Source organism: Anas platyrhynchos, chromosome 15 (genome assembly GCF_047663525.1).
Source record: "Anas platyrhynchos isolate ZD024472 breed Pekin duck chromosome 15, IASCAAS_PekinDuck_T2T, whole genome shotgun sequence".
In the NCBI taxonomy this organism is placed as follows: Eukaryota; Metazoa; Chordata; class Aves; order Anseriformes; family Anatidae; genus Anas; species Anas platyrhynchos.
Window position 1 is genome coordinate 18703599 of NC_092601.1, and position 19807 is coordinate 18723405.

A 19807-nucleotide genomic window follows, 5' to 3' on the forward strand; every position below is an offset into this window, starting at 1 on the left:
GTAGAATAAGCTGCTTGGTCCTGAGCTGCTTTGAAGGCTGTTAACTGAGGACAGTATGTGCATGTCAAAACTCTGCTAGTGATTTCTCTGAAGAGCAGCATTGAAAGCAGGAGGGTTGTTGTTACTGTGGTCATTACTTTTTGAAATACAGCATTACCCAGCTCCCACACTACTAAGCAGTGCAGATACCAACCAGGATCCAGCAAGCCATGTGAGGAACTTCCCAGATGTTTCCATGCAGCTCTGTGGATCCCAGTCATCAGGCTTTGTCCAGTTCAGTGGAGCAGCTGCACGTTACTCACCAGGGTCCTTGGTGCTCTGCAGAGTTCAGCTAGGGAAAGTCCTGGTTTAAGGTATTTAACTGTTCTTCCTCAAACCAGTTTCTGCTCACCATGCTACAGTGACATGGAAAAAATTAGCCAGAAGCACGTGCCCAGTCCCCTGTTCGTTTTCTGTGAACAGAGAGCTAACGACCCCAGCTTGATGGGAATGCTTATTCCAGTGTACATCGTGCTGTAAACCAGACCTGTAATTCACTTTTCTAAGTGTGGTGCTAGGGAGGACCATGACAGACAGCACCTAGGAACTGGCAGCTGCAGAGCTTTCAGAGGCCACCCTTTCACTGGCAAAGAGCTGCCCACTGTGCTCCATCCAGAAGGACTGGATTCAGCTGTCACAAACGGGGACAAACCTATTGAGGGAGCACAATATATTTGTTCATTACGGTGGTGCTGGTACTATGTTGTCTTGCAGACAAACGCTGCGTATTGACCATTGCTTGCAGCATTGTTTTCCTAGCTCAGCCTAAGGGTCCTTCTGTTTCCTCTTCAGCCATTTTCCACATCGCTACTCTCATGCCCACAAAGGATTTGGATAAATATCGCTGTGACAAGAAAAGGCACCTTGGGAATGACTTTGTTTCTATTGTTTACAATGATTCTGGAGAGGACTTTAAACTGGGAACAATAAAGGTACAAGATTTTACTTGCAGGCATATTACAAAACAGGCATTTGGCTGCTTGTAAAACCTTAATCTGATGTGCATTATCTTGGTAAACAGTGTTGAGATCATGAGTGGAGTTTATTTGCCTCAACTGGATTCACACATGATAGTGTATAGCATTCACCAGAGTCACATTGGATGCCAGTAAAACGTATTTGACTGTTGTATTGTTTTCCCGTTAGGGTCAGTTCAATTTTGTGCATGTTATCATAACGCCGCTTGACTATGACTGTAATCTGGTGACGCTGCAGTGTCGAAAAGGTAGGAATCCCTCCAGCATTTGTTCTCAGTCTTTTCTTTATTGTTGGTGGCGCAATAATTGACATCACTTTGCAGTATTTTTGCATTCCGAAAGTAAAAGCTTCCAAGAGAAACTCTCCAAAACCAATTTGCTGCCCAGTGACATCTGTAGACATCCTATTTATGTATCGTACCCTATTTTTGACATCTTTCCACTGTATCACTCGTATCATCTTCAAGCTTAAGATAAAGATCACAGAGTAGAGCAGATCCCTCCAAGCACTGCTTGGGAATGCTGCAAGAGTTGGGAGGTGGAGACCCCTGCAGCTGTTGGCTGCCAGTGTCCTTCCCAGTGCTGCAGGTCCTGATCCTTGGGGTTCCATACTGAGTTCTGCAATGCTCGTGCAGTTACCTGCAGGGGTGTTTGCTTTCCTTTTACCAAATGAGCACTTCTGGGGTATTTTTGTTCCGTTTCAGTTCGTATAATAATGAGCTCAGCAGGTTCCCCTCAAACGTTTACAGAGCAGCCAGGATTTGAGAGCCAGTTGAGTTAAGTTGTGGTCTAAACTCTGTCAGTTAAAGCTGGAGCTGTAGCGTTTGATGGAAGCTCCTGAGATTCTGTGAAACAGTTCTTCAGGTTTACATTACTTGTCCATTTGGTTACTGGCAACTTTTGCCTTGTCCTTCTCTCTTAACTGTCTGACAAGAACTTTTCTTCTTTCTTTAAAAAATGAAGACATGGAGGGCCTTGTAGACACAAGTGTCGCTAAGATCATCTCTGACAAGAACCTGCCATTCGTAGCCCGTCAGATGGCCCTGCATGCTAATGTGAGTACCCCTGTGCTCCCTGAGACTTTGTCCTTCAACAGGCTTGTTGGTCTTTCACCAGCTACCAAGGAAAGTATGTGGTGAGTAGGACTTGCTAAAACAAATAAGCGTTCTGCCTCAGCTATTTCTTCCAACCTTTGAGTCAATTACTACATGAGCTTACATTTCAATCGCAGTCAGACAGTACTGAAATGTTCTATTATCGTTATTGGCATGGTTATCTTAATGTGCATCTATCTTCTTTCCCTCCTTTTCCCCATCCTTCCCAAATCAGATGGCTTCCCAGGTTCACCATAGTCGATCAAACCCTACTGACACCTACCCATCCAAATGGATTGCTCGGCTGCGTCACATCAAGAGACTAAGGCACCGGGTGAGTAAACACATCTGTTCTTGGTGTTTAGAGCTGGGCTCTGCCTCACTGTGTTATTATAAATAAGGCAAATGAAATCAGCTGTCAAAACTTACTGAATCAGAGAAATAATGTGTATATAAAGGTTAAAATCCAGCTCTTGTGGGAATGGTAAGTAGAGTGATGTAGGTCTGGATTTGCATCTTCCCTTGTGATAAGTGCATTGGGACCCCGATATCTAGACACAGAGCTACCTGTACTTGACACTGTAATAGGGATTGCAGAAAAAGCTGTACCGAGTAACCTGTCCTGCCCTGGCTAAATGGAGAATGAAAAGAATTTCAGAGAATACAGAGCTCATCTGTTCTCGTTTGACTTTCAGCTACGTGAAGAAACCCAGTACCAAACTCCTGGCCTTCCCCTGCAAATGCATTCATCTGCTCCGACAAAGCCCCCTCCCCAGATACCTCAGGATCCTCCACCAACCTACGAGACTGGTCAGAGGAAGCGGCTGATCTCCTCGGTGGATGACTTCACCGAATTTGTGTAGATCCCACTGGGTTGGTGTGTCCTGGGATGGACGAGGCAGTGAATGCGTTTCACCTGCATGCTGACTGTGCAGCTGCCTAGACGTGGAGGAGAAGGGTTCAGCAAATACAGTGTGGCTGTGCTGCTTTCTTGTGGATTCAGCACTGAACTTTATCAGGAGGTTCAAGTATGTTTCACTGTCTCAGCCTGCCGCTGTGGTCTGATGAAGATACTGTGTATCCCCAGCAGATGCTCCAAGAGAGGACCAACTCCACATTTTGTTTTTATTTGGTTTGAGCTATTCCAGGGCTTCCATCTCTGATGGGAACTTTCTTGCAGAACCTTTCTCTAGACTCCTTCAACACCAGTGTCTGGTGGGAGCAGACAAAGTGTGATCCTCTGCACTTCATCACAGAGTGGAAGAGGCATGAATTGTAGGAATTTTGACACCTTTATTGGGAATTAAATACAGAGTACTGGAAACCCAGTCACCATTTCTAAGCAACTCGGAATCTTTGCTTCTCTCCAGGTCTCATTGACTCTCGGGACTTGAACTCTACAGCATCTGAGACTTGCTCTGCTGCCAGCTCTGGTAAAGGTTAAGCCGAACATGCTGCTTAAATTCCCAAGAATGTGTCTCCATTTTGAAAGACTCGCAGTGAACCCTCCCTCAGCCCAGGAGAAATGTTTTTGCTGCCAGAAGTAACGCAAAGCAGGGAGGTGAGTGTCACTTGGTGAAGCAGCAGAATGGCAAAGAGCTGGGGCACGAACCTTTGGGCAGAACAGTTTCACCCACTGGGGCTGGCTGCAAGGGTTTTAGCCAGAGGCCAGATGTGGTTTCTAGGTTCAGCTGCAGGATTTCTACTAACTGCAGCAGTGCTGGGGATAACTCATCCCTCTCTGTGCACTCGGTAAAATCCAATTTGAAAGACTGTTGACTTGTCCTGGTAGCATCAGCTCTGAATGAGTTTTGCCTATTGCACTAACGCCTAATGCCAGGCTCTCCTCCTGGGACCTTGGCTGTTGTAATTAACAAGCTGTCCTTTCAGTGCAAGCATGCACGGGTGGAATGGGATTATGTAGCCCATCTTGTTGTAAGATGGTCATCAGACACTACACTACTAACTGGGAGACACCGCGTAAGCTGGCCTATACTGTGAGTACTTTAATCTCCTGCTTTGTGACTGAATGGAAGTGTGGCTTTTTGATGAGGGGGAACTGCAGAGCCTTTGCAGTGGAGCTGAATTCAAGTGCAATCAGCACATGGTACTGTGAAGTGACTGGCAAGAGGACAATGTATGAAATGCTATTAATTGATGCAAAGTGATGCAGGGCTGTTTGGGAACTCTAAGTGTATGTTGTGTTTTGAGTGTTTATAAGTAAATATGTCCTAGAGGAAATAAAGTATTTGTATGGTCAGTGGGTTCTTGCTGACCTGGGAAGACTCGAACCATGTCTGATGATAATGTCATGGGTAATTTGCCTTTTGTGGTGATGGCAGATTCCTCACTAGCAGGCTGATGCAGTTAATTACAGACCAAAGCATCCCTAATTGGTTCATTGATGTAAGAAAGTCTCGCATATTGTGCTGGAAACCTCAATTAAAATTCTGGTCACAGACAAAAAGAACAAATGGGGTGGGTAGGAATGTCTGGACAGGCAGCTGGACAGGCTCTGGTGAGTGCTGCTGTGCCCCTGCACCTTTCCTGATCTCCTGCTGGTAGTGGTGAGCAGCTCGCTGCCTGGCTGAGGGCTGGAGTGAGTGCAACAAAAGTACTGGAGCCAGGTTGTAGCAGTCATCTTTTATTTGACCTTGTCATTTTTTTAAGAAACATCCCCACAGTTACAAAATACGGTATTTTTGTTTGCAGTGAAATGCTGACCAGACAGTTAAAATTGGCATATTGATCACAATCATGTTTAAAAAAAAAAAAAAAAAAAGCATTTATATAGAGGTCCTTCCCTCTTCCTTTTAAACTAGTGGATAGTTTTTTTATTTTATTTAAGCAGCTTGATACTGTTACATCTGTATGAGACTTAAGACAATAAATAAGAAACCATCTCTGGGTGATTACAAACACAGAAATATACATTCAGGAGTACCTGGTGGTTAGGGCTGTAAGTCAAGTTCATTGCTGCTGACAGTATAACTCCATGACTAGTAACTCTGGCTGCAGCTAAGTGCATTGTATACGTGGAACCTTAGCTGTGACAGTGAAGGAACCCTGTGAGTATTGCTATAGCTTGTACAAATAAATGCTGCAATGAGAACTATGATTGCTTGAAAGCTGTCCGTGGTGCCCACCAAGCACGTGGGCCCTCACTGAGGTGTCTGACTTTTCAAGAAACAACTGTGTGGGTTCCAGAGCTGCTCTCCGTACTTCAAGTTAAGGTAAGAAGTAGGACAGTTGTCTTGGCCTGTTTCTGCTCCTCTTTGATTAGAAGAAGCACTTGGTAAGTCACGTGCATCACCTCACACTCACACACACACACAAAGCAAGCTTGGTAAGGAACAGACACTTGGGACCAAGAATCCCGATGCTTCACTAGGGAGCATCCTTGTCCAGCCCGCACATTTAGCTTATTGAAGGCTGTTCTGAGCACTCGGGTCCCTGCTCACTGCTGCTTCTTGCCTCCCTCTCTTGTACCTGTACTTTAGTAACAACTTCTATTTCAATGAACATACTTAAGCTGGGAGTCAGGGGGAAGGAGCTGAGCTCTGAACTGATGCTTTTTTGGGAGGTGGGTGGGGAAAAGGGCTTTTGATGATGCTAGGCCCCAGAGCCTTCCAAGACCTGCTTGGTTTGGTCACTCAGCACCCAGTCCCCCTGGCTCCCAGGCTGGCACTGACAGCCCCGTCCCTGTCCCACCCTGCTGTGGCACTGACCACAGCGAGCAGGCACCTGTAACCAAGGGGAAGGGGGCACAGCCCTTAGGGGTGGCTGTATCCACAGCCATTATTCCACTGCAGCAGGAAGGAAATGCGCAGTCCCATTTAAACTTCAGCTCCAAAAGTGGCTGTTCTGGTGCAGTTGTGCTTAGGAGCTCTCCCGTGTGAGAACCCCATCCCCAGCTGCTCCAGGGCTGGCATTGCCCCTCTCCCCTTGTTCTACTCAACTCCAGGCACTTCTCTGCCATCTCTTCAACCTGCCTCTTCCTTTCCCTGAGGAAAGCTTTCTGGGTACTAACAGTTTTCTCCACTCTGCACTCTACTTCCCTCCGAAATCTACTCTTGCAACCTAATTTACGGTGACCAACCACCAACTCACTGTAAGCGATCTTCATTCTACAGCACACCTCTGCTCCTGTCTGCAGCCTTCTGCAACCTTCCACAGCCCATATCCTTCATAACAATGGAGTTTTTCCAAGGGCAATTTACACCAGTCCCACAGCCATCACAAACAGCACCCGTGCATCTTCCCCCAGTCACCCAGAAGGGACAGGGGCAGGCAGCTGAAGCCCAGGAATGAAATCTTCACACATATTTAACAGCATGGCAGAAAGTGCTGGGAGCTAGAGGAGGAGACTCACCAATGGAAGCATCCAGGAAGCATCTGACTGCTCCCAGAGGTCTCCTCCCTGGTCCGGGCAGTCCTAGGAACGATGCTGCCAGGAGCAGCAGCACCAGAGGCAAGACACACTGTCCCCTGCAGCAGCGTTTGTGCTGCTCAATGCTTCCCTTCAGTTACACTCCGAAGCAGGGAGCAGATTCAGGAAAACCACCTTGTGCACTGCGGGATCCCCACCACGCTCTGCTCCACCTGCGGGGACTGGCCCTGAGCCAGCCCGGCCCAAACCTCGAGAGCACACGCACCACATGCACACAGACACCTAATACTTTATATACACGGGACATTCCCAGGAAGAAGCACTTAATACATCCTTTAAATAACTCTGACAATAGTGTTCTGTCTCCTATCTACATGTTTCAAACACGTTACCGATGCTATGAAAATATAGCAAACATACAAAAATATATACATTTAAAAAAAACAGAAACCAACATATAAATTACTTACAATATACATCATGTGAAATGGCGAGGACAAAGTGAACGCAGGCCCTGGCAAGGCTTCAGGGGTCGTGGTGCTCGCTGCCCCAACCCTGTAAGCACAGGCACAGCCCCAGTGTGCTGCGAGTCACCAAGCAGGGCTGCAGGGCCTCTGCCTCCTCCTGGCCCCCTAAAAAGCTCTCTTTGAGTCCCCTCCAAATGCAATTGGACTTCACGAAGAGCCCAGGAGGTAACGCCGTGGCCAGCTGGGGTGGAGGGGCTGCGTTCAGTTTATCCTCACTTGCTCATTTCAGTTTATGATTTAAACAACAACAACAAAAATACTGCTTCTGTGATATATTATCCCGTTCTTGTTAGATCGCATGTGTCATTGTTAGCTGAGGAAAGCATTGTTTAAAGTGCTGGGCAGTACATACGAACAAGTAAACCAAAAAAATACATATACTTACGTCAATACATTCCTTGGGTTAGAAAAGCCAAGCAGCCAGCAGCACGCTCACCCCTGGGCTGCTGCACGGGGGGCGAGCGCTGGTGGGTGGTGGGGTGGGGTTGGGGGGTCCGCAGCGAAGCCAGCACGTTGGCAACCCCCTGCTCAGCGCCGACTGAAAGCAGCCCTGGGTCTCCAGCCCTTTCGGGTCAAACTGCTGCTCCTTACCCCTCCGAGCCTGGCCGGGCAGCAGGGCTGGCAGCTCGCCGCTTGCAATGTCCTTTGTTTTAAATATCGGATCTCTTTAAATACAAATAATACCAATTTCCGGAGGATAAAAGTAGCCAATACTGGAAATTAACTGATCTGGGTGTAGATATTTATCTATATATATTTATGCTTAAAAAAAAAAAAAAAAAGGTTAAATATCTTCTTGAAACCTGTAGCTTTCCTCCACAGTGCGTCTGGTCGGCAACATCCAAGATTCAGTTCAACCCCTCTAGGCCAGGGGCTCCCCTCTCCCCCTTCCACCTGGCACAGCCAGCAGGGAAGGGGCGGTGAGCCTCGTACCAGTCACCCTATGCTGGGCCCCAGTAAAGTGTCCTCATCACAGTCGCCTGAGGCTGTGAATCTGCTTGAAGATGGGGCCATTTAACGAAAGAGACAACTTTTTAATACTGCCCTACTGTAATCATTTTTTTTTCCCCGCACGCTGACCGTAACCCGTGCTGTCTTCCCCGGCTGTCCACAAGGAAAGGCTCAGCCTTTTCCTATGAACCCTTGATGCTGGCAGCCACCGATGAGGACACCAGCACGCCTGAGCCACGAGGCCAGGAGCGTGGAGGACGGAGGCTGCGCCAGCCCCATCGCCAGCAGCGGCACGGCGCAGTGCTCGGCAGCTCCTGATGCTCCAGGTGAGCTCGGCAGGCACAGCCTGCCTCTGCAAACCCTTTCCAAGGCTCGCTCTGCCCTCCCGCAGCTCGGCTACTTGACAGTCGGGTGCACCCTGTTCTTGGCCCGGAGAGGCCGCTTCTTCTTCACGGCCGGAGCCAGCGCGGCGTGCGCCTTGTGCGGGGGCAGCAGGGAAGCCGCCGCGCTCACGCCTCTGCTGGCACGAAGGAGCCGGCTGGGCACCGAGCCCCTGCTGCCCGGCGGGGCCGTGGGGGAGTGGGGGGACAGCAGGGCGTCCCGTGGGAGCTGCGGGTCAATGTCCGAGGAGATTTCGGGCGAGGGTCCCCGCTCTGCGTTGCCCGCACAGTACCTGCTGAGGACGTCCTCCGCCCCCTGCGCGCACCTCCTCCTGCAGCGGCGGCTCTGCGAGCCCTCCAGCTGGTGCTCGATGCGGTACACGTCCTCCGTCACTTGGTTGACGCGGTCGAATTGGGCTAGCAGCATCTCGAAGAGGGAGAGGAGCCGCTGGATGTCAGCGTCCACCTCCAGGCTGTCGCGGGTGCTCAGCACGAGGCTCAGCCCGTCCAGCTGGCTGGAGGAAGTGGAGGCCCTGGAGCTGTCGGAGGCGGCGCTGGGTGTGGGGCCCCGAAAGGATTTGGAATCGCTGGAGTCGCGGGACGGCAGCGGTTCCATGCCTTCAAACCTCACCTTGTGGCGGAACTGGGAGAGAAAGGGGTGGGGGAAAGAGGGGAGACGGAGTTATTTCAGGAGCTGGCAACAGGGTACAACTGGCTGTGGTACAGCGCGCCCCAGGGATCTGGGGATGGATCCCAAATAAAAAAAATCACCTAAAATAATGGGAATGAGACCTGATAGCCACGACCCTACAGTGCCCCATCACTAAGCCAGCCCTTGGGCATCCAGGATCTGCCCCTGCTCCACCCCTCCCAGCCAGAGGGGCTGGGGGACCTGACCGGGAACAGTGCTGGGAAGCACCTGAAGGCAAAGTGGGGCTGAGGATGGACGACATAATTTCTCTGAAAAACCTGCACCTTAAGGCCTGCTACCAGAGCCCTTGCACACAAACTCTCCCGGGCTGCACTCACCTCCTTGGCCTTGCTGAAGCCCATCCACATTTTCAGCCTGCGCACGAAGAGCTCCACCATCTCGTAGTCCTGGGGCTCGAAGGCAGGACGGTACAGCTCGAAGTGCATCTCCCGGTAGCTGTAGACAAGCACCACGGTGAAGAGCCTCAGCACGATCCACACCTCCAGGATGATGTAGCTGGTGCAGAACAGGTAGTAGAGGCCGGAGGACTCGGGTGGGCAGGGGCGGAGGTTTGTGCTGCCCCGCACCATGGCGAAGAGCAGCAGGAGGCTGCTGCCCACGCTGCGGAAGGACTCCGAGGAGGAGGAGAAAAGCTGCAAATGGGACAGCGGAGAGATAAAAAGGGATCAGTTGGTGCCACAATGTCCCCCAACACGCACTACCCCACCTTACAAAGTCTGAGCCCTGCAGAGCAGCAGGGTTCTGCTGGCAGCTGCAGCACGGGGAGGGCTGGGGGGGTCACACAACCCTGGGCAGCCCCTGCTCGCAGCCAGCCCCCCACCAGGCGAGTTGGGGGGAGCAGGTACTCACCAGGAAGCCAAGCTGTGCATACGCCAGGAGGAGGACCACGAAGGCCAGCCCTGCAGCCATCAGCTCCTTCATGGACTTCTGAAAGGTCTTCCCGAACACAGACCACTGCCTGACAAAGCGCAGCTGCTGGGCCGCCTAGGACCAAGCGAGAGGACGGTGTTAGGTGTTACAACACGGGCTCAGGTGCAGAGGGTGCTGCAAGACCTGCCCAGCACCACAGAGCCTCTTCCTTGCTCTCCCTGCCCTGAGAAGAGGCATTACAGCACTGCCTGCTCTTGGACTGCACACGAGAACTTGCAATGGGCAGGCAGGCAACCAGAGGCTAAAGCAGAGCTCACAGGCTGAGAACATGGGGCTGTCCGGTCATTAATGTGGAGGTGCAGACATCCCTGGGTCTGATTCCAGCCCCAGATGGTAAAAAAACAACACCACATCCCTGACCAAAGCCCACATCCCCGACCACATCCTGTTCCCAGCCAGCCCCCTCTGTACCTGCACGGTCAGGAGGAAGAGGAGGGAGGCAGCCAAGGTGCTGAAGATGGTGTTGAGGAAGGCCACCTGGTAGAAGTTGGTGAAGCCCTTCCTGTTGTTGAGGTACTTGAGCCACTGCTGGTCGGCGAGGGTGGCCTGGCTGAGGTGCACCACCACGGTGCAGGTGGTGAGGAGGATGAAGACCCACTGGCCGTAGTTGCCCCACATGGTGAAGTAGGCCCTGCCCTCCTTCTTGATGGAAAGCGACTCGGACACCACGAAGTAAACCACGAACATCATGAGGAAGACCTGGGGGAAGAGGGGAGAGGTTACCAGGGAAGGAGGGGGCAATGTTTGCCTGCCAGGCTGCACCAGGAGACCTTGCAGCCCCCCAGGACAGCAAAAACCCCATGGGCTAGGCCAAGATCTGCGAGCCTACCCCTGGAGCACACTTCAACTCCTCCCATGCCTTCCAGCCAGGAGTTGGACTTGATGACCCTTATGGGTCCCTTCCAACTCCGGATATTCTATAAAATTCTATTAATCCTCTTGCTCCCTCTGTCCTGCTCCCTCTTGCCCTAGCAGCAAAGCTCCCCAAAGCCCATCCAAGGCACGTGCAGCAGGGTGGCAGCGCCCAGAGAAGGGGGCTCCGCTTCCACCCAGCCCTAGCCCAGCTGGGGGAGCTTTAGTCTGCGGTGACCAGTGCTGCTTTTCTTGGGGACAGACCCCTGAGCATCTCTGAGCAGTGACCGAAGAGGAGAGGGGCACAGGATGAAGCACCACACTGACCATCATGAGCAGCTGCAGCGTGACGCCCCTGCTGAGCCGCAGCAGCGGGAAGGGGCTGATGGAGAGCGCGGTGACGGCCTGGCCAGCACCCAGGAACTCCAGCTGCAGGGTGATGGCAGCGTGCAGGTCCACGCTGGGGTTGTACTGCATCAGCTCCACAAAGACCGCCCGGCTCCTGCAGAGAGAAGAACAGCAGCTCAGGGACCTGGGGCAACAGCGACCCTGGGCTGTGGTGCCGTCACTTCGTAGGGTCCTAGGTTCTCTCCCCAGTGACACCTCCAGGAGTGCCCCTTAAAAATCTTGGTGACAGCAGAACATCTCCTTCTCTCCTGCCACACTCACATGTTGTCGATCCAGGTGTGCTGCTGAAGGTAACGCAGCTGAGCCCTGCTTTCCTCTAGCGAAGCCCCCAGCTCCTGGATGTAGCCACCGGTATCGTAGAAAGAGATGTAACCCCAGTACCAGACCCTGCAGAGGAAGAAGAGCCACGGGGTGAGAGATGGAGACAGAACAGCCCTGGTGTGCTCTCCTGCGGGCAGACTGAGCGTGCAGGGAAAGCAGGAGCCAAGTGCCTGCCACCACTCAGACTGTCAGCATGCAGGGGCCAGCATGGGTGCATTTGGGAAAAGCCCCTGGCATTTTTGTTTTAATTTACCCTTTGCAGAGCTCAGGGGCTGCAGCTGACCTTACTGAGGTGAGGGCTGGGAACCACCCAGAGCACCAAAACACCCAACGAGTTCCAACGCCCCCAGCACATGGAGCAGAGGCACAGAGAGCTGCAGGCTGGGCATCTCCTTACCCGGTGAGGTCGGGCGGCGAGTAGGACCACGCGGCCGTCACGTTCACGGCTGCCCTTTGCCAGCCAGCTGCGTAGTCAGCCGTGGAGAAGCCGGGCGAGGTGCTGCAGTCCTTCCTGGCACCTGTGCCCAGCCCACGGACGAAGTCATGGGCAGTGAGCTGGCACTCAGCTGGAAGGAGACCGACACCGTCACACACACAGCACCCAGCGTGGGCACACAGCTGAGCCTTCACCCTCAGCATCTCCCCTCCTCCCAAGCCCCCTTCACCCCCGTGTCCTCACCCACACCTCCCAAAATCCCATCAACCTCTCCCTTCAGTGCAAGCCCCTCCATCCTCATCACTGCCCCAGTTCATTTCCCCTCTGGTGGCAGCAGAACCAGCAGCACCTCATACACACGCTGCAAAGAGCAAAGTGCCTCCATAACCCCTGCCTTGCTCCACCCAGCACCCCACTGCACCCAGACCCAGCCGTTTCACCCTCCAGGCAGTGCCACCCCCTTGCAGGTGACAGCAGGGCCCCAGGCTGCTGTCCCCTCCCTACCTTCCTGCAGCCGGAGCTGGCGCAGCCGGGCTGCCCCCAGCGTGGTGCTGTGGCTCTCCTGACCCGAGCGGTTGTTGTAGAGGTACGGGAGAAAAACCTGCGACATCCAGACCCAAAACTGATCCGACCTGCAAAAGGGAACGGCTGTGAGGGGCAAAGACCTAAAGGTGAATGAATCCCCTCGATGCTGAGCCCCAGGGAAATCCTGGAAGGAGCCAGCAGGTACCTGCGCCCTCGCCCTGCTGGCTGGCCATCAGCCCACCCCGAGGAGGGGATCGCTCAGCCCACCCCAGCCCAGGCTCTCTGCTGTTACCTCTTGATGCGGAGGAATTCGCTGCTGCCCAGCTGCTGCTTGATGGAGCTCTGCAGGAGGAAGGCCCTGCTGTTGCGGGTGGCGTCTCCGTAGTTGGTGAGCAGGATCACCAGCAAGAACATCATGTAGATGAGGAAGTTCTGGCAAGCAGAGAGCAGAAAGGGATTGTACCCAACAGCAGGATCCCGTCCTGTCCCTGCAGGAATCGATGCCTTCCACTGGGTGCAGCGGGATCAAGCCCCAGAGCCTGCTGCTAATTCCCATTTGGAAGCAGTTTAAAACAAAACCCAGGCACAGGCTTTTTTTCCCCCCCCCCTCAGAGCAGCCAGCCCAGGACCACGTTTCAGCCGGTACACACTGCACAACCTCCCTGCAGCAGTGCTGTAGCTGGCAGCTTGGTTTATAAACACAGGTACAGGAGTTTTTGCTCTTTAAAGGATTGGCACTCAGCTGACAGTAGCTGGATGCTCTAAAGCAGCTGTGTACTCCCAGCACCAGCGTGGAATGATCTACAAAGAAACTGGGACTTCTGCTCTTGTTATGTCTCACAAGACCCTGTTAATTAATTTTCTTTGTGCAAGTTGATGCTGCACACCTGGCCCTAGCCTCAAACACCCCAATTACAGAGACAAACACAGCCACTGCTCCAAATCAAGGACATGGCCACCCCCTTATGGTCCTGTTGTCCAGACACCTCAGAGCTTCAGAGAGAAGATGAACCTCACTGCCTGCCTTCTACAGGTGGGGAAACTGAGGCAGGGACCGGACACCTGCACCTCTGAGCTCAGGGGGTCACAGATGGACAGGGAGGGCCCACACAAGGACGGATCTTGGCTGGTGATGCCAGCACTCCACCTCTGCTCACCTTCAGCATCCTGTGCAGCAGCTTGACCTTCCTGGCCTCCTCCTTGGCCTGGAAAAGGGCAAATCCCTGTGGGGGTCGGACTTTGCTGATCTTCTCAGAAACGTGCTCAACAAACGGGTGCTCTACCAAGGTGTCGTCTTCCTCTGGGTGCAAGCGCTTGGCGACCAGTGAGAAATAGAGGGCTTCCAGCAGCACCTGGGGACACCAGCACGCTGTGAGCTCACAGAACAGAGCTGTGCCACCAGAACCACGGGGCAGCAGCTCCTGTTTGCCCTTCAGCCACAGGGCACGGCAGCTCAGCACCACCTTGGAGCAGCTGGCTGCCTGTAACCCAAATTGCCACCACCTGCCTCCCCTAACGCTGCTATTGTGCCCACCCTCCTCTGCAGAATTCAGTCCCCTGTGTCTGATAGGACTTGATTAATATCTGGAGAAGATGTTAATTACAGCTGATATGTGCACACAGACAGGTAAGTGCTTGTGTCCTCCCTTTTGTTGTCCTTACCTTCAGGGGCTCCCAGACCAAGAAGGATGCCAGGAAGCTGAATATCCCTGAGATAAGCCACATGAGGGCGACGCTGGAGGAAAAGCCCACCCCGATCCACACCGAGACCCCCGTGGAGGTGGCAAAGAGGAAGAGGCTGATGCCATGAGCCAGATAGGAGCACCAGGGGGGCAGCAAGCGCTTCCTGAATGTTTGGTCTGCAACTGGAGGGAAGAGAAACGAGAGCAACCGTCACTGCTAAAGGGTCCCAGTGGGCACAGGGCTGAGCACATCCCTCATCACAGCAGAGCACTCGCCACCAGTCCCGGGAGGGTTTGGAGGGATTGTCCCAGCCATCTCCCACTAAGCACGAACACAGCAGCCTGAACCACAGCCAGCCCAGCCCAGCAGCCTCCCATCTGCAGCAGCAGGGTGGGCAGCAGGAGATGGGATCCTGCCTCGGCAGTGGGATCAGCTCCCTGCTTTCCATTAGAGCCCCGGGAAATGGGGCATGCCCGGCCTGGCTGGAAGTGCTGCGGTCAAGACCTGTGAAAAGCCACACAGATCTGTCACAGCCTTCAGCCTGCCAAGCCACCCTGCCCCGGGGCTTGCTCGGGCACAGCCTCTTTCATCCACCCATCTGAACCAGCGCCGGCATAGAGATCCTACAGCCATTCATCAAGCACGATGAACGGAGGGATTTTAGCAGATCCAGGAGGATTTACTGCCGTGTCCAATTCTCTCTGCTGCAGCCTGTCCTAAGGAGGCTGTGCCTCAGGAAGCCAAGAGTTCACTACAAGAACTGGTGCTCAGCCTCTCCATGGGACAGCCTGGCACTTCCCACCCCCAGGCCTGACATCCTGCTGGTGCAGCCCCAGCTGTGTTGCACGGTCCACTAGGAAGCACCTCTCCTCCTCTGCTTTGTTGGGTGAACTTTTGTTGGCATTTGACTCATGTTCCCATAACAGAGACCCTCGCTCTGCATCCTCGTGCTGGATGAAGGAAGGAATTGGTGGCTGAAGGAAAACAGCAAACACATCCCTGCTGGGAGCAGCCTCTCCTAACGCTCTGCTTACCTGCCTGTTCCTCACAGCTGTGCTATGTGCCAAGGCCCCTGCCCGTCCCCAAAGGCCCACGGCACTGCCGCTGGGCACAGCCCTGGTACCTGTCCACGTCGACTTGGCCGACCTGCTCACTTCCCGGGGAGGGGCTGCCATGCCCTGGCCCTTGTCGTTCAGCTTCTGCATCATGACAGTCTCCACCTTCTCCCCGAACACACTGGAGCTGCCGAGGCAAAGGGGTGCTGTTGGTGAGCTGTGAGGGTGCTGCGGGGTCAGGCTGTCAGCAGCACGGCAGCACTGGGCCAGGCAGAGGTATTTTATAGGGCAGCAGGCTCAGGCTGCCAGTACCCTGATGCTCTGTTCTGCCTTTTGCAGAGGAACACTTTCCTGCTGGAAGACTTTCCCCTCCCTCACCCTGCTGCTTTTATAGGCAGTGCCTGTACCCTAATGCAGGGTGCTCTGGGCATGGCAACACATCAGGGATTCAAACCCCCTTCCCCAAAGTGCCTCCCTGGTACTTCATCAGCAGCCCACGAAGCTCTGGAGCCATTTCTCCAGCCAGGGCTTTAGGGGATATTCCAGGTAGTTCCTGGAAGGGACGCAGAGCCCTCCTGGAGCCCAGGCTGTGCAGGCTGCAGGAATCACAGTGACACAGTGACTGTGTGACAAGGCTGTCTGGGGCTTCACAGTGCCACAAAGCCCAGCTCAGCTCGCTGGGGCTGCATGCAGCAGAGCTGGCAGGCACAACAGCAGCGAGGGCAAGGACAGGAGACACTGGATCTGCCTGCCATGGGGGGGGGAAACTCTGCTCCCCCCGTACTTACAGGCCTGAGATCAGATCTGTTTCAGCCCTCATGTACGGCCCCATGTCCTGGGAGTGGGAGATGCCACTAGTTCCTTCTGCTAGGATCTGCCGGATGAGGTCCTCATCTGGGGAAACAGCGCAGAGGGCATTGGCAGGAGCACAGCACGCAGACCCCCACCCTGAGAAGGTTCTGAAATTCCCATTAAAAATATGATCCCCACTTCTGCCTTGCAAATTGAAGCCAGCTTGGTGGCAAGCTCTGCTGTTCTGCTTCCCTGGAGTTCCCAAGCACCAGATTGCTTCTCTTGCACACCCCTGCAGCATTTGGCAGGGAGCAGTGCCGCTCGCACCCACCTGAGGCAGAGAAGTACCGCGGCTGCCCCTGGTGCACGCCAAGCGACAGGCTGTCCTCCTCAGCTGCCAGCGGAGCCTCGAGCCCTAGGTGGCGGCTGGCTTGGCCTCTCTTCAGCTTCTGGATGGTGTTGCCCATGATGGAGGGGTTGCTGAGGAGGTCTGGCCAGCTGAGCAGCGCCTCACTGGAGGGCCACCGCACGAGGCTGCGGGAGGACAGAGTTAGGAAAGGAAGAAATAATTTGTGGGAGACTAGAAAAAGAAAACAACACTGAGTTCCTACTTGTTCCATCCCCAGGAGCCCACTTACCTTTTGGAATCCTCCAAGAACAGATCTGTCTTGGTTTGCTCAGAGAAGGCCTGTGGAGGAAGAGGAGGCACTTTAGGGATGTGACACTGCTGCCCGGCCAGAACAGCAGCTATGCAGAGACAAAAGGCTGTGGCTCTCCCCACCACCAGTGCTGTCCGGTGGCACGAGTGCCTTAGTCCTGGCACTGACGGTGATGGATGCAGCTGTGGGGGTGCAGGAGAGCCCACAGAGCCACCTGCAGCTTACCTCTGCCCGCAGCCCAGGGAAGGTGGGGAAGGAGCTGTCGAGGATGGAGGAGTCCAGGTAGTTGTCGATCTCCAGGGACTGCTGGTCGGAGTGAGTCAGCGTGTGGTTGATGGAAACCTGCAGGAGGCAGGAAGGCTTGAGCAGAACCAGGAGGGGCAGAGGTGGCAATGTGCCTGGTGGGGCTGAGAACAGGCACGTCCTTCCCTGCCTTGGGCACTGCCCCACAGCCCAGGACCCTCTGGGCTGTGCCCCCTACAAGTTCCCTAGAAGCTGCAGGGGTTTACAGTCTCCTGCAGAAGCAGGGAGTGCTCATAGGGAAAAGAAATACCAGACACATTTGCTGCTCATCAGTCACTGAGCAGCTGGCTGCAGTACTTAATGAGGCCGTTAATTGTGTGTAACTAGTCATTAAATCCCCAGCTAATCCTTCCACAGCTGCCTAACCACAGCTCTGTTCAGAGAGCTGAGTTTGTACCCAGGGCAGGTATTTCATTAGGAATGCTCGACTGAGCTGCTCTCAAGCTCCTACCGAAGCAGCAGAGGGTCGTACCTTTCAGTGGCATTTGGGTACTTATCACTTACCAAAACCAGGATGAAGTGCCTAAATAGAAGCCACTATCACCCAGCAAATGTGCACGACAGTGACCTGTCCCCCTAAATAAAGCCAGGGGCTGCTCCCCACTCAACAGGGGGGCAGAGCCCTGCGTCATCCCAGGCTGTGGCCATGAGGCAGGGCAGTGCAGAAGGGCAGCAGGGAGACAACCAGCTGAAGAAGTGATGTACCACCAAGGGCAGAACACTGCCCCAGATGAGAAAACCTGATGAGCACACCCATTTGGGCAGCCAGCAGCTACTCTTTTCCTTTTTTACTCTTTTCCTTTTTTTACTCTTTTTAATTACCTTGCCACGAGCCATCCGGAAGAGGAATAAAATGACCAAGTAGAGAGGGTAGACCACCACGCTGGACACCAGACCGACAGCCACGGTGTCCACATTGACAGGCACCAGGTTGGAAATGGCTCTGTTGCTGGAGAGAACCGAGAGAGATCAGAGATGGGCGTTAGCAGGAGCTCTCGGGGCTGCCAGCCAAGCAGAGAGCAAGACAGAAGAGCACAACTGGGCATTTCAGGCGTGCTGGGAAAGAAATGGGCATAGGCTAAGAGATGGCATGGCAAAAATGGGCAAGGGGAAAAGCTGATCAGGCTCTCCTTGGTCCTCAATGCCTCATGTCCTGATCCCAAATTCTTCGTGAGGGGAAGGGCAGGCTGCAGGCCACAAGCAAGGCAGCTGTTTGCAGGAGACATAAGGTCTGTCCTGTCCTGCCTAAGGGGAAGCACAGGAGGGGCTCTGAGGAGTTAAGGGACAGCGCACCTGAGGTGTACGTTCCCCACCATGCCGTACCACACGGCATTGGCACAGAGGAAGAGGAAGATGAGGAGGGAGCAGCAGGTGGCCCTCTGGACACGGGTGAAGCGGCTGCGAGGCGGGCGGTCCCACATGGACAGCCAGATGTGCTTCTCGAAGAAGCCTCGCTGCAGCTCTGCTATGAAGATCCGGGAGAAGCTCCTCAGCTCCGTCTCACCTGAGCACAAAGAGAGACTTTCAGGGTCAGCTGCACAGGAGAGGGTGCCCAGCTGGGGCTGGCACAGTCCCCCCTTGCAGGTTGATATTCAGAGTATCCCCATTGCACCTATGCTGGCCTTTTTGCAAAGCTGGATCCCAGCCATGCCTTGTCCTCTAGCACAAAGCACCCAGCAAGGCATTTGGCTGTGCAAATCATCAGTGCACTGAGATTGTAGCCGTGTGCAGGCTCTACTGTCTCTGCAGTCTCCTGCACAAGCCCTTCCTCTGTGCAATGGGAGCTGCCACCCTGCCCAGCCTCCCTGCCCTGCACCCAGGAGCCGAGCACTCACTGGCAGCATAAACCTCTTTCTCCACCATGCCATCGTTCTCTTCGCTCTCCACGGACAGCCAGTCGTTCACCAGGAAGAAGTAGCTCTTGCTGCTCTGCAGGTCCCGGACGATGACGTGCTGCAGGTACCACGAGGGGCTGAGTCCTAAGGGTGAAGGGATAAAGAGATGTGTTTCAGGGCAGGCACTCCCCGTGTGAACCCCTGATGCCCGACGGCAGCCTCAGCCCCCACGCCTGCTCCTGTCCCACCTTTGTTGTCGTGCCAGATGCGGATGCGCCAGATGCTGCCCAGGTTCCGCTCCGTGGCGATCTGAAACACGTCGAGGCTGTTGCGGTGGAAGGCGTTTTCCCCGTCCAGGTGTCTGTGCCCACTTTTGTTGTCCACGCCGTACAGGGCGATCCCCACGTGCGCTGTGGTACCTGGCAGGGTTAACGGGGCTCGGTTAGGGAAGTTCCCCCAAGGTGGAGCCGTTCCCAGCCCTGCCTTCCTGCCAGGGACATGGGGCCGGGTGTCTTGGCCCTTCAGAGGGGCCACCTGGGGACCTGGGAGGCAGAAATGCCCTCGGCAGCTGTCCCACACCCCGGGGTGGTGTTACACAGCCTGCAGGGCAGCTGCTCAGACTGATCCTTGGCATCCTCGTGGTTTTCCACTTTGGAGGGGACTGAATCTGAAATTCCTTGACTTGCTAACACCCTACTGGGAGGAGACGTTTATTCTGGATGTTTCTTCCATCAGACAGTCAGAAGACTTGTTTGCTTTGACTTCTCTCTGGTACCCGTTGCCAGATGCTCCCTGGTCCACCTGCTCAACCTGGGCGGTCCTTGGGGTGACTTCGGACCAAAGCTGCTCCCAGTAAAACCAGTGGTTACACTAAGATCACTGGGAGCATGCCTCTAGCAGTGACACGGTGGCATCTACGCCCATCCGTGCTCAGAGCT

General features: G+C 54.1%; 2 protein-coding genes across 10 annotated transcripts in view; one reads left to right on the plus strand and one right to left on the minus strand.

Annotated features, from left to right (window-relative positions):
- Positions 1-4401, plus strand: part of TSC2 (TSC complex subunit 2) — a 33190-nt gene extending 28789 nt beyond the window's left edge. For 6 of the 8 annotated variants that reach the window (XM_038186837.2, XM_038186839.2, XM_038186838.2 and 3 more), the window contains 5 exons: positions 832-971; positions 1186-1264; positions 1980-2071; positions 2346-2444; positions 2806-4401. In XM_038186837.2, coding sequence (XP_038042765.2) covers positions 832-971; positions 1186-1264; positions 1980-2071; positions 2346-2444; positions 2806-2973 — 578 coding nt within the window. In that variant the 3' untranslated portion in view covers positions 2974-4401. Of the gene's footprint in view, positions 1-151; positions 801-831; positions 972-1185; positions 1265-1979; positions 2152-2345; positions 2445-2805 lie in introns of those variants that run through there. The other 2 variants (XM_072024075.1, XM_072024076.1) reach the window with 2 other exon arrangements.
- Positions 4402-4870: 469 nt separating this feature from the next.
- PKD1 (polycystin 1, transient receptor potential channel interacting) overlaps positions 4871-19807 on the minus strand; it is an 84448-nt gene continuing 69511 nt past the window's right edge. For both annotated transcript variants that reach the window (XM_038186835.2, XM_038186834.2), the window contains exons 27-46: positions 19118-19288; positions 18870-19013; positions 18328-18538; positions 17857-17983; positions 16957-17073; positions 16711-16760; positions 16404-16606; positions 16069-16174; positions 15349-15467; positions 14205-14407; positions 13700-13894; positions 12835-12974; positions 12522-12649; positions 11979-12147; positions 11522-11647; positions 11180-11354; positions 10412-10699; positions 9920-10054; positions 9388-9702; positions 4871-9001 (exon numbers count right to left, since the gene is read on the minus strand). In XM_038186835.2, the coding sequence (XP_038042763.2) occupies positions 8375-9001; positions 9388-9702; positions 9920-10054; positions 10412-10699; positions 11180-11354; positions 11522-11647; positions 11979-12147; positions 12522-12649; positions 12835-12974; positions 13700-13894; positions 14205-14407; positions 15349-15467; positions 16069-16174; positions 16404-16606; positions 16711-16760; positions 16957-17073; positions 17857-17983; positions 18328-18538; positions 18870-19013; positions 19118-19288 (3749 nt within the window). In that variant the 3' untranslated portion in view covers positions 4871-8374. The remainder of the gene's footprint in view (positions 9002-9387; positions 9703-9919; positions 10055-10411; positions 10700-11179; positions 11355-11521; positions 11648-11978; positions 12148-12521; positions 12650-12834; positions 12975-13699; positions 13895-14204; positions 14408-15348; positions 15468-16068; positions 16175-16403; positions 16607-16710; positions 16761-16956; positions 17074-17856; positions 17984-18327; positions 18539-18869; positions 19014-19117; positions 19289-19807) is intronic.